The following is a 13,633-nucleotide window of genomic DNA, read 5'->3' as shown; positions in this document are numbered from 1 at the left end:
AAGAGTGGAATCTGATGTCGGCACTGCCCAACAGTTGTATGTGCATTTTAGGACTATTGCTTTAATTTAAAACTCTGCCAGTGCAGAAACCATTCTAAGGTGTATTTGTCACTCATGAAACAAGTGCACTGCTGTCAATGCCTCATCACCAGAGACTAATACTATATTCTAACGAGGAGCATGACCTTTGGGTCCTCTGTTGGGAGGAAGGGCAGGGTATAAATGAAGTAAATAAATAAATAATGGCTACAGAGGGGACAAAAAGCAGCTCCAAGTTAAGTTTACATCTGAAGTGCTAATTTAGCCTACAGCCATTAGGCACACCAAGACGATCACTTAGGGTAACTGAATTGGAGGGGTGTCCAAAGGCCCAATGCTCAGTGGGGGGGGGGGCGAGTCTAGCCCTCCCATGATGTCTGGGTTGGTTGCAGTGAGCCACCACCAATGTGCACGGCTTGCCTGCCTTCCATGTTACTGAGACTGGCAGCGCTGCACTCCACAGCAGCAGGCTCCAGTGCTTTTCTGTGAGGTACAGAAAACTGATGCTGTTCTGATGCACATCAGTTGGCACTTCCACAGTGGGGTGTATACTGCGCCTTTTCCAACTGTCTGAAAAGGCAGTTAGTCTATATGCAAAGAGAAGGCAGATGCTCAACATGTCCTAGATTAACAATCTTTACCGAATGGTGTTTCCCTAGGGTTGCCACTACCCTGGGTGGGTGATCCCCTGCTCCAACCCTCCAACCCTCCATCCCCCACCCCTCCTTACCTGGCTGGCAGGGGAGGCATGGGCCTCCTGGGGGCGTGCTCCCAGACAGTGCAGCATGTTTGCATGGCCTGATTTGGCTCCAAATTTGGCTGGATCAGGTTTGAATTGGGTGGGATTGGGCCACTGTGGAGCAGAGGAGTGTTCCTGTGCTCTGTAGCAGCCCAATTCGGCCCAATTTGGGTGCAAATTGGCCAAGATCGGGCTGCGGCAGAGCACAGGAGCACTCCTGCACTGCGCAGCAGCCTGATTCAGGCCAGAACTGGGTTGATTCAGGCCTGAATTGGCCCAGATCAGGCCACTGCAGAGCATGGGATTCAAGCTACGGTACATCTTTTATTTGTAGACTGTACATACTTACTCAGGAATAAGTTCTATTTCATCTAATGAGACTTGCTCCCTCATTTCTGCAACATTAGTCTGCTAAATGTAGTTATTATATGTTGTGTGTATACTTAAATACTTGTTAAAATATTTGGAGACCAGTGTGCCAAATAAACCCATGAGAGAAGAACAGTCTTAGTAAAACGAATAAGAGCCCACATGTAATACTAGTTATTTTAAGTATTCTCTCCCTGATTTTTCCCCTTGGCTGCTAATGGACATGAGTCTTCTGTCCTTCAGACCTCATAACTTAATAACTCTGTTTTACTGCATTTTAACTATAGGCATACTTTAAAAATTCCTAGTGTGTTTTTGCATGATTGTGAGTTAGATTATAGACACATTATGTTGAGAGAACTCATGGCTGGCTTTAAATATTATTACCAACTGGTTTTACTTTGCCTTTAGATGAGCCTTTTAATAACGGTACCAACAAAGAAGGCAAATATGGTTCACCACTTCAGCTTAGCTTTCTTAAAAGAATATACTATGATGGTACTCTAGATAAACGCCTAGATTTTCTGTATATTCCCACAAATGTATGACGGTTTGTTGGAGGCAGTGGTTCTAGACAACTGGGAGCGATGAGGGAAGTCAGACAAAAATTCTGGATAACTTCAGCTAGATAGCTATGTTGATCTATAGTAGAAGAGCAAGATTCAGGTCCAGTGGCACCTTAGAGACCAACTAGATTTCCAGAGTATAAGCTTTTGAGAGTCAAAGCTCCATCAGATTGAAGTCTCCTTCTAGAGACTTCAGACAACGGGTGGGGGGGAGCTCTTATACAAGCAGAAAAGAGGCTTCTAATCTCAGTTTTTGGTTTTGTTCTGGATTACTCTGGTCAGACTTGATTCAGATAGAGGCATGCAGTTAAGAAGTTCTAAGTGTCTGATTAGCTGTCCCATATTGAATCATTTAACTCCTGGCTTGAGGTACACTACAGATAATGTTTTGGGTTAATTACTGGGTTTAGTACACAATTAATACAATTATAAAGTATTTGGTTCCTTTTTATTCTTTTATTATTACAACATGCCTACTTAGTATTCCTAATAACAACTCCATCAACAGTAATTCATACCATCCATTATAAAAAAGACTATTAAGGAGAGTAATTATATGAGTCCAAAAAGTATCTTACCTAAAGGTAAGAAGGTCACAGGCAAGGAGTGTCTTCTAAGATGAAGTTCACTATCAGTTTATTCTGTCATATTTATAGGGTTTCAGAACATTTTCTTAACAATAGCTGGTTTACAGACTCAAATTCCTGGCTAACCTATTATTTTATGATTCCATACACCAAACAAGATTATCCATATTTGAAATATGGATAACAATAGCTAGTTCATTCTTGCTACATTTTGTGTTAACAGCCTATGTAGAATTAATGATTACATGTTTCTCATACATCTGAATATATTTTGGCCCTCCACCAGTACGTTTATAATATTGCCAGCTTCTATGAAGTTAGATATTCCTTCCATTCTCAGATACTCCCTGCACCTGGGCCTTGGAACATTGTATGCATTAGTATGTTAGATGGCTCTTCTAATCTACACATGACAATACAACTGTGTAACTCTATTGTTTTACACCCATCTCCAAGGTGGTTTTATTCTAGACCTCTAGACTCTCTTTTTGGCCTGTCTAATTATGGGGTAGGCTAGCCCTGTTTCTGTGTGCATAGGTGTCTTAAACAACTTTCTTGGTCATATCCAGCAATTGTTTCCCTATAGTTCTAGCCATATCCATGACACTTTGATCACTAGGAATAGATGAAGGTGAAAAAATGTATTCTTCATTTTCTGTTATATTTAGTACTAACTGCATTGTAGGTCCATACTTTGGTCTTCAGCATATCATATTCAATCTATGATTTGTAGTCCAGTCTTCTGTTTCTGCACCAATACTTCCCTTTTGCTACCATGATTCAACCCCAACTAGCAAATTTAGTGGTTAGGGAAATTGAGGAATTACCAAAGCATTCAACAGATATTCTCCTCAGCCACTTGGGGATGAACTGCAAGAGTTTGAGTGAAATCTTGTGGTTGATAGAAGTCTACAGGGTATTTCCTCCCTATTGCCACGTGCTAGAAAGCTAGCCAGCTTAGTAATGAACAGTGGAAGGTAGATTTAGTCTGCCATTAATACATGATGGTAGCTTAATACTATATAATGTCCATTTTGAAGACTTAGTCACTCATTTGATACTTTCTGACTGTATTTTGAACCACGTGTTATACATACACTTAGAAATCTGGAGAAGGGATTTGGGGATGATGGATTATGTGGTTCGGATGCTTTAGCTGATTATGTCTCCATATTGTTAGGAGATTTTCTACACTGCAAGTTTTTGACAGCTGTCTCATGATTAATGTCTGCAACTGTCAGAGAGAGAAGAGTGCAGGGTGGTAAGGATCCAGAAGGAGCATTAGGTCTGCCCGGGATACCCAAATATATCAAATATACCCAAATATATAAAAGCTTCTTAATTTTAGTCCAGCTTCTTACTTCCTTGTAACGTAATTTCCTGTTGACCAAATATAGAAACTAGAGAGAATGTGTATGTCATGTCAAGAGGAGTATAATGAAACCTACAAATATTTCAAACTCATTTAGCACCTCATAAAGCAGTAGGTTCTGTTTGCTCAGCCAGTGTTTGTGCTCCTTTTTTAGTGTTCACATAAATGAAAAAATTGTACTGGAGACACTCCAACATTTGAAAAAGTAAAATAGGGTATTGTTATCTTTCCCCCCGTCCTGGACTGTAAGTTTCACACTACAGTTACTCTTAAGAAAAAGATGATGATGCAGTAGTGTTATGCACCTTAATTTTTCCTGAAATAAATACAGTATGCAAAAAAAAAGTGTAACGTGCTTTGACATTCTGGAGTCTACAGCATTTGCTGAACAGATTGGGGTTTGTACTGAAAAGGGAAACAAAAATGGAAAATATTGAGTGAACAGCAGGGCCTATCTGATTTGATTATGAAGGATGTTTCTTTATTCTCTGTGCAATCTGAAAACAGTAGCAGGGGGTTACAAGAAGAGTTCATCATAGGATTGTCAATCACTGTCATTTAACATTTGCAATGGATGATGTCTTTATTCAAGGACAGCTGGGCAAATCAGAGGCACAGATTTGCAGTTAGTAGTCCGTCCTGCCTACACTAAACAAACAGGGACAGGGCAGACAGACCGGCCTCTCACATAAAAATATAATGGACTCTTCTGACCTCAATGCCCTCCATTCAGCTTCATTCCCAGTTGCATAAAAGCTTCACTGCCCATTCTCAATTTCCTTTAATTACTTACATGATGCAGATAAGAAAATGAACTTCACTTACAATCATCGATCACACACAGGAAATGAAGTAGGCAAGTTTGTTTGAAACAAGAGGAGTGTTTTGGAAGTAAATAAAACAGGTTGTGTTTGGAGGAGGGGGTGAGAAAGTACAGCTGGGGTCCCCCCCAACATACCAGTTAAGCCACTCATTGGACCCCCACTCTCACTCCCGTCTGTCTGCTTGTTGTAGCTGCTAGGCTGTACTGAGCAGGGGAAAAAATCTCCTTGGTAAATATTCCTGAAAATATCTTTTAAAAGGATGTGAGTTAAATAAGAGTGAGGCAAACATGCAGAATTCTATAGGGCTTAAAGTGGGAGTGACTTCTCAGTTCAGAAAATAAATGACCACAGTGTTCACAAGAGATCTGGCAGAGACATCAAGGATTAGTTAGCAGTTGTCTTCAGTCAGTCTTAGGTTTGGGGAGGGGATGGAGGAATCTGCTCAGAGGGCATAAAATAAATTTAAACTGGATTTTGATTTCTAGTTACTCTTAAACTGTTGTTTAAAAGTTGTCAACAGAATTGCTGATATGTGCAATTATAAAATAGTGTTTGTATTATTTATTAAAAGCGTGGGTACAAGTTGAGCAATTTTCCTCCGAGTTTCAGCAGTCATAAAAATCCATTGGCTCTTTAAAAAAATAATGTGCTGTCATTTTTGTATTTTTGCTAAAATGGATAACCTTGCTAAAAGATACAACTTTATTTACAGCTGTTGTATCTGTAAGCATTTAATGGTTTTCAGGAAATTTTCTTTTGCCCTGTTTATCATGCTAATAGAATCTGTTTGCTTTGGTGTCAGTCAGATACAAAAATATTAAAACATTGTGGACGTAATCCATTTTTCATAGGTACTGCAGGAACCCCATGGAGGGCATTGCCTTTTAGCCATCAGACTTCAGTTCCAACTTCAGGCAGATGGTCTTGAGGCACAGGCATGCACACAGACATGCGCAGACAGGATTGTAACTTCTAAATGCAGTTTATTGTACCTCATCAAATACCATTCCAAGGAGTTTTGCTTACCTTGATGAATGGTTTTTTGTTGAGCGTGATAGCTGCTGTGCAGAGCAGGAACCCAGAAAAATCTGAAATAGCAGCCTTGCATTTCTCAACGTCCCAACCATTAAATGTTCTGCACTAAAAACAAACTCTCCCTTTCTCTTTTTTTCCCCTTTATTAAGGATGCCGAAGAGTATGCAGACCTTCCAGTGCGGCATAATGAAGATCAGATGAACAGTGAACTGGCCAAACATGTCGACATTGAAGTCAATCCTCATTCTTTTGACAGTTCACATACAAAAGTCCATCTTCTGATGCAAGCCCATTTTGGTCATGTCACGTTACCATGCCCAGATTATGTCACAGATACCAAGACGGTATTAGACCAGTCAATCAGAATATGCCAGGTACAATTATACTCTTTAGAATCAATGACTTTGTTTAAGATGGATGACTGCCATAATTTTATATTCAGATTAATATGAATGCCATTCTTTCCAAATTGTTTGTGGAGATTACAAGAGCATGTCATTTTAAATAACTTTATTTATTAATAACATTATTAATAATTTATATAACATTTTGTATATAAGATGTGTCTAGTCCTTATTCATTTTCACACAGCTCCTGTAAGGCAAGTAGGCCTTAATCTCCCCATTTTACATAGAAACTGAAGTAGAAAAATTATCTAATATGTGAAGCTGAAATTGGTATATCAGTGGTTAATCAATATGTCCGGAGCAAAGATAAAATAAAGTGGATTAATTATCTAGATATGATGGTTAGGTTAGTAACACTATTTTAAGAACAACAGTGGTATCTGGGGATGCAATGTTTATCTTATAGTTGACTTGATCCTGGTCAGAAAACTGGGGATTAATTATCAATGTTTTAAGATGGGAAATGGCTGAGATGATAATACATCTTGTATAGCTCTGTTCGGACTTCACAGAATCCTAGGACGCAAGATTTTTCCATGTCAGCTGTCAGAATACATTATGTGTGTCAGGGTTTGCAGCAGCCGCCGCTGGGCGGGGCACCAGGTGGTCCGCTCCTGACATCAGAGGGGTGCCAGGGATGCTGCAGGACCCTGCTCTGTGGAAGGAGGAGCGGTATACATCACCCAGGCTCCCTCTCAATCCACTCGCTGGTCTGCTCAACCTGTGCCACTCACCCCCTTTGATCTCTGCCATCTCCTCCATCCACTCTCTGCCCTTTGGCCCATTCCATTACTCCTACTCAAACCCACCACCCCAGAGTCTTTCCCAGCCATCCTTTATAGGGCTTCCTTTCTCCGCCCCGCCCTCCTTCCAGACTGGTTCTGGGCTGCCCCAAGTAGATGCAGCTGGGGTAGCTGATCTGGCTCCACTGACCAGCACCAGCTGTGTCTTGTTGCCTGGCAGTCAAGCCTCCCTGATTCTGCTGATTGCTGAAGGCAGGCCCAGGTGCGGCCCCTTGGCTGGCTGCCCAGTTCCTCCCCCAGAATGCCTGTGGCAGCTCCCCCTGGAGTTGCTTGGCTCCTGGCACTCCCTGAGCCTGGCTATTGCCTTCTAGCTGGTGGATAGGCTGGGGCGTGGCTCTGAGCTGTTGTGGCTGCTTCTCCTCCTCGGCTGGTAAGGGCTCTGTTTGGGCAGCTGCTGGGTCCCTTGGCTGGCTGCCCAGTTCCTCCCCCAGAATGCCTGTGGCAGCTCCACCTGGAGTTGCTTGGCTCCTGGTACTCCCTGAGCCTGGCTATTGCCTTCTAGCTGGTGGATAGACTGGGGCATGGCTCTGAGCTGTTGTGGCTGCTTCTCCTCCTCGGCTGGTAAGGGCTCTGTTTGGGCAGCTGCTGGGTCCCTTGGCTGGCTGCCCAGTTCCTCCCCCAGAATGCCTGTGGCAGCTCCACCTGGAGTTGCTTGGCTCCTGGCACTCCCTGAGCCTGGCTATTGCCTTCTAGCTGGTGGATAGACTGGGGCATGGCTCTGAGCTGTTGTGGCTGCTTCTCCTCCTCGGCTGGTAAGGGCTCTGTTTGGGCAGCTGCTGGGTCCCTATTCCCCCTGCCTTTGCCCCCTCCCTCTGCCCTGCTTAGCTCCCTATCTTCTCCCTGGAGGGTGGGGCCGGCTGGCCTCGCCCTGCCCCTTCCAGCCCTCTGGGGCCTTGGACCTTTGCCCCTTTCCCCCGGCACAGGCAGGTTCTGGCTCTGATGGCTGGCCAGGGCAGCAGGGCAGCTGCCTCCCGGCTGTCTCCCATTGCTTCCTCCCAGCGAGGCCGGGGGCTGTGCCTCAGACCCCGGACAATGTGTTCCACCAAAACAAGATGTGCATTGAGCTACATTTTAATTTTTTTTTTAGTTCCATATATGGTCTGCATGCATGCATATAAAAACACACACATGTATGAGCACATATAATGCATGCCATAGAAAATAACAATGACCCCATGGAAGTATACATGAACTCTTGAAGCTGCCTTATACTGAACCTGACCATCAGGTCATGAAGGTCAGTGTTTTCTATTCCGACAGGCGGTAGCTCTCCAGGCAGAGGTCTTTTCACATCACTTACTATCTGATTGAACTGGGACCTTCAGCATGTAAAACACTTGCTCTGCCACTGAGCCACAGCCCTTCCTTGATGGGCATAGAATTGCAAAGTTGCATACTACAATTACGTAGCTTACCATTCAAATCTTTACACTTTACACTAGCCATATATCTCATGAGATTGAAGGTTAGCTAGGCTAGCTTTGTCTTCTTGACTTTTTCATCAACAAGTTCAGTTTCTCTTTTTTAGAATGCCTCTTAACTCTCACAATTGAAAGTGAACATAAGTGGAGACACTATCAGTGAATGCCAGTAGCTATCTAAGAGTCCCAGTAGCATTGCTCCACTTGTGTAATGGCCATGCTGAAGGACTAGTACTGGAGTGATAGTTTTGCCACTGTCTTTTGCTTAACCTAAGCAATAATGAATATGTTAAAATTCTGTACAAAAAAACCCCAACAGAATGTGGAGAAATAAGTTAATGTTTGTTTTAAGATATTGAATTGGGAATGGACCTACACTTCTAGCATGTACAGTCAATTATCTATTTACTTTTAAGTAAGCAAGAAATTTCAAACATATGTTGGTCAGGATAACACTAAAGAATAGACTTTAGACAATAATCTAACCGGTGTGAGGAAAATCCCAAAAGGTAACTTCCCATGTGGCAATGTACTGTGTAAGTCTATACAATGCCCATCGCTACTAATGTGAGCTGTCTCTGCCTTAAAACTAACGGGTTGTGTACATAGACCAGGCCCAGTCATGGAATGCTGAAGAGGGCCCATTTGCTGCTTTTTCACAGACTTCTAGGTGGTATAAGGCAAGTTACTTATGTTTTGATGTGTTTCAGTATTCAAAAGGTTTTTATCCATTTGATATGGTTCAGTGGATGGTAAGTTTTTAAAAGCAGGAAATGTACCTCGTACAGCTTAAGTGAACAGCAAAAGCACACTGGGATGTCTCAGGACAGGACTGAAAACCAGTATTTTCCAAATAGTGTTTTACTTCCCTGTTGCCTTTAGAAGAGAATATGGTTTCTAATGGATATTGCTGAGTATCTGCTTGATTGCTTTTTGTAACTTTTTCAAGTATGTACTAAATAATTTTAATAGAATACTAGCAGTTGCTTAAATGTTAGATCCAGTTATTTTAGAACAGCATATTATTAGTGTAATTCTAATCTTTCTCTTATTTCTATTTTAAGAATACATGAATAAATCTTTCCTTTTCTAGATTTATATCTCTTGACTGTGAGTTCAGCGATCAGTTTTCACTATGCTGTTCAAAATTTCCTACTGAGTCTGTATTAATTGAAATAGGTAATTGAAGTAGGAATATCTTCCTTCACATATTCAGGAGTTCAATCACTCCTTCAGAGGAATAATCTGACATTTGGCAGTTTTGCATTTTGATTGGACACAAGCCTCCACTTGTAGTGGAACTGTTGATAAAATGTTTTAGCACTGCCAAGTAGCAGGACTGCCATGGTGCTCAGCCTTAACCTTTGAGGAGTGTTTACCTATGGATGTGCTAAGCACATCTCTGTGGGGTACCAGTATATTGAGTGAAGAGTCAGGCTTCAGATGATAGTATCACATTTTTAGTGCTTACAGTGAAAAATGTGTTCATGCCTTGACTCAGTAACCATGTGAATTGTACAGCTCAAGCCCCTGGTCTTTTTATGGCTTGTGGATCCTTCATCTGTACCTGTATCTGTTCTCTACATGCAAAGACACTTAGGGCAGCTTCAACTGAGAAGCAGACACCATTAGCTGTGAAAGGCACATGTGCATACAAATAATAGGTTTCCCCTTACGGTAGATGAAAGTGGGAGCTCAATTTCCTTTTTGCCACATTCATGCATTTTAAAGACAACATAGTTGTTTATATGCACCTGCATGTGTATCTCTGCCAAGGACACGGTATTGAGTGAGAAGTCACTCTTTAGAGTATATTCATGTGGCATTTTCACAAATAGTGAGTTGGATCCTAAGTTCTTCTGCAAGTGGAAAGGCATACAGAGGGTGGTCAGTTTTTCCACTCTTTTCCCACTCTTCCCTCCCATTGCACATCCCTGTGCGTTGATGTACTTCTCAACAGTACATCAATACACCTTCTTCCCCTGGAGAGTTAAGCCGAAAGAGAGACCTGAGAGAGTTCTGTAGTACAAGTTAGCACTTCATCAGTGGTCCTCAGGATCCAACCCAGTTTAATTTAAAACTATATGGTAACTGCAGGAAATAGCATCCATAAAAGCTGTACAAAATAACATAACATTTTGTGGAACAAAACTTTATTTAAAATGTGCACTCACCACTGACCATACTAGTCTTCTGTTTCCATTCACAAAGCTCACATATTGATGCACACCTGTGTAGCTTACAGGATTCAGGTGCACCAAATCAGTATACCTGATATTCAGATTTACTAATAGATTGATTTTTATTTGCTTTATTTACAGTCTGCCTTCCTCTGTCTGTAAGTGCCTTTAGTTTTGCTGCGCTGCATTGGGGTATTTAATGAGGTATAAACTGCAGGCATGAGGGAGAATAGTGGGTTTTATTCTAATGGTTTTCAGTTGTGATGGTTTAACTGTGATGTGTTAAGGGCAGGATAAAAATATTCTAACACCATAAATAAATTGTTAAACAAAACCTCCTGGAGCAAAGCTGTTCAAGCTTTATTTGACTAGAAGGCCTTTCCAGATATGTTTTTTTTTCTTTCCTGAGCACAGAATGCACAATCATTAGTTGATCCTTGCATGAAAAATGCAGGGGGGGGGAGGTTTCTCTACCAGCACAACTGTTCAAACTGTACAGACCATATTTCCCCATCATTTATTACCTACCAAGATGCAAAGGTTTTGTGATTTCTCTTGCAGGTAGCAGACTGCTGAGTAGATATTGTTTTGCCTGCCCTAAATGTAAAATATCAGCAGAAAGTTAAAATCAGAAAGTTATCAGGAAAACCAGCAAACAGAAACATGTACATGTATTGTTTAGTTTCAGGACAATGTTTGGTTTGGTGATAGACATTGTAGCCCTATGCCCCCTTATACCAGCCCCATCCATTCTGCACAGGCACTATTTTGGTGACTGAAACTTTCAATAAATGCTTGTGTGCTGCCTCCCCTACCCCTTTTATTGCTGAATCCCTTATCTACCTCAGGAATTTTAAAAAATACAGAAAATGAAGTAATGCCATGAAGCTTGGGTAACTCCAGGCAGCAAATAGTTCAGTCACTTTATTAATTTAAGCAATTGTACTAGCAAGACAATGATCTGTCACACCTGAATGAATAAGGCTAGCCCAATTGTGTCAGATCTTGGATGCTAAGCAGGGTCAGCCCTGGTTAGTACTTGGATGGGACACCACCAGTGAAGTCCAGGGTTGCTACTGGGTTGCAATCAATGCCAAACCACCTCTGAACGTCTCTTGGCTTGAAAACCATATGGGATCACCATCTAAAGTCAGCTACAACTTGGCGGAACTTTACACGCACAACAAACTATGGGGCAGGGGAATGTTTGGGCTTTTTCAGTAATCTAAAAATGCCATAAGAAGACAAAAATCTTTTGGAAGTACAAAAGGAGGGGAAAGCCAGAGCTATTTTAAATATATGTATAACATTTACATGAGTGCCCACACAGAGATTTCATAAATGGATTTTTTAGATCTCTGTGATGTTCATGACATCACCTGCAACAATGACAGCTTTCACATTTGAAACAACTATTTCCTTAAAGTTGGGAAGAACAGAACTAACACAGAAATGAACACCTCTTACCAAAACTATTCTAATACTGTTTGTTTACTTTGTACTAGACCACTCTAAAATAATGAAGCGCTCAATTCTGCAGCTGCTCTGTTGACAGAAGAGACAAGAGTGGATAGGCAATATCACCCCACTACTCTCTTCTCCACAGCACCCCCCTCCCCACACACATACACCTTCATGGCTTTTAGTCTGAAAACCACCACCACCACCCCCTATAGACACCTGCAGACAGTGCCTCTTTGGGGGTTAAATGGGGCTACTGAGAAAGAGGAATGGCAGGAAATTGTTCACTTCTACCAGTAGGGAAATCTTTAGGATTCTACCCACAATGCCTCTGAACAAGGCAGAGGGCAGATGAAGTTCAGAACTTGTTTGCTATATAAGTTACAATACTTTGGGTTTGGTTTAGTGCCTCAAAAATCTTACTGTGAACAGGAAATCTTGAAAAGAAAATGAACCTTTGTTACTTTGTTGCTCCTTTTTTTCTTAACTCATAAGTACTTAATTGCCTTTGGGGTTTAGTATTCTTATAGCCTGTAGTCTTTTCAAAAATGCCTTGGCAAAGGGTACAAATGTGAGGATTTGAAGGCCTCAGGCACATAGCTAATAAATACAAATGTTCAGATTATTTAAAAAAATACTTTCTGTAGGTTCTAATTGTCCATGCAGAGGTAGTTGCCGTCTATCTTCGGAGAAATTATGATTTGTGATTTTTGTGTGTTTGTTGTTGAATAAAACTGGTAGCCATATGAACTGTTGCTTGGCAATGTATTTGAACAATAATATGGTGTTCTTATGGACAGCCCCCTTCCCCCCCTCAAAAAAACCATGACAATCCTTTTCCCAGTTGACGCTGGAGGAAATGACTAATGCTTAACCCATTTGTGTGATCAATTCACTTAAGCAGCTACTGTGAAATGTTAATCACAACTTTAATTTGTACTGCATTAGCATTTTGATTAACTTGTAGGCTTGCTAGCACACTTGAAGCACTTTTACTCATAGTTACTGCTCGGAAATGACTTTTTGATTAATTAAGTTTGTTAGATAGCAGCTGAGCTTCCTGAATGCTAACCTTATGGGGCTAAAAGTTCAGGAGAAAGTTATTGTGAACAACTGTTGCAGTTGAAAAGAATTCTTGAAAATGTGCTTCAAATATTTAATTATTTACAAAATATTGAGTATTAGGAGGAGATTGACCTTAACCCCCCCCCCCGACAGATTTAGGAGAAAATGGCTGTAGTGTATTGAATGCACTGTGGCATGGTCTTGAAAACTGGCTCAATTTTTAGGATTTTGTATGCAGTAAGTATAGATTCATCTTTTGTTTAACCCCTACAGGACTATGTTTTGTCTGTGGACAGACTCTTGGATTTCCATTTTAAAATTTAGCACAAGATTCATTCTTGTTCAAGCTGAGCTACCTACACATGGAGGGATTTGCACATGAATTAAGCCCTGTTCCCCACTCCTCACCCTCAGTGCACTAGGATGGTTTGTTTGTTTCTGGGATTCTCATTGCAATCCTATGCTGAGTTATTCCCGTTGAAGCTCTTTAATCCTAATGGCTTTATACAACTCTGCATTAGATTGTAGTATCATTTTTTCCCCAATTAGGACAAATCCACAATACCAACAACATCCCCATTTCTGGGTATTTGGGGATCCCATTTACTTCTGCATGCACAATTCTTTTTGTACCCACAAATAATTGATGGATACCTGGAGTAGCAAAACTAGGCCTTTTGGTACATTCTTAATCTAACCTAAAATAATTAGTTAATTCACCATGTACAGTTAATATGACTATTTAATAAATCACTCAGTGATCAA

At 41.2% G+C, this 13,633-nt stretch overlaps 1 protein-coding gene across 1 annotated transcript in view; it reads left to right on the top strand.

Moving 5' to 3' along the window:
- Positions 1–13,633, top strand: part of ASCC3 (activating signal cointegrator 1 complex subunit 3) — a 362,388-nt gene that overhangs the window by 327,286 nt on the left and 21,469 nt on the right. The window contains exon 37 of the mRNA XM_054986845.1: positions 5,681–5,905. Coding sequence (XP_054842820.1) covers positions 5,681–5,905 — 225 coding nt within the window. The remainder of the gene's footprint in view (positions 1–5,680; positions 5,906–13,633) is intronic.

This window comes from Eublepharis macularius, chromosome 1 (genome assembly GCF_028583425.1).
Source record: "Eublepharis macularius isolate TG4126 chromosome 1, MPM_Emac_v1.0, whole genome shotgun sequence".
Taxonomy (NCBI): domain Eukaryota; kingdom Metazoa; phylum Chordata; class Lepidosauria; order Squamata; family Eublepharidae; genus Eublepharis; species Eublepharis macularius.
Note: the sequence above shows the minus strand (reverse complement) of the source record. Positions and strands in the feature narration are given on the sequence as shown.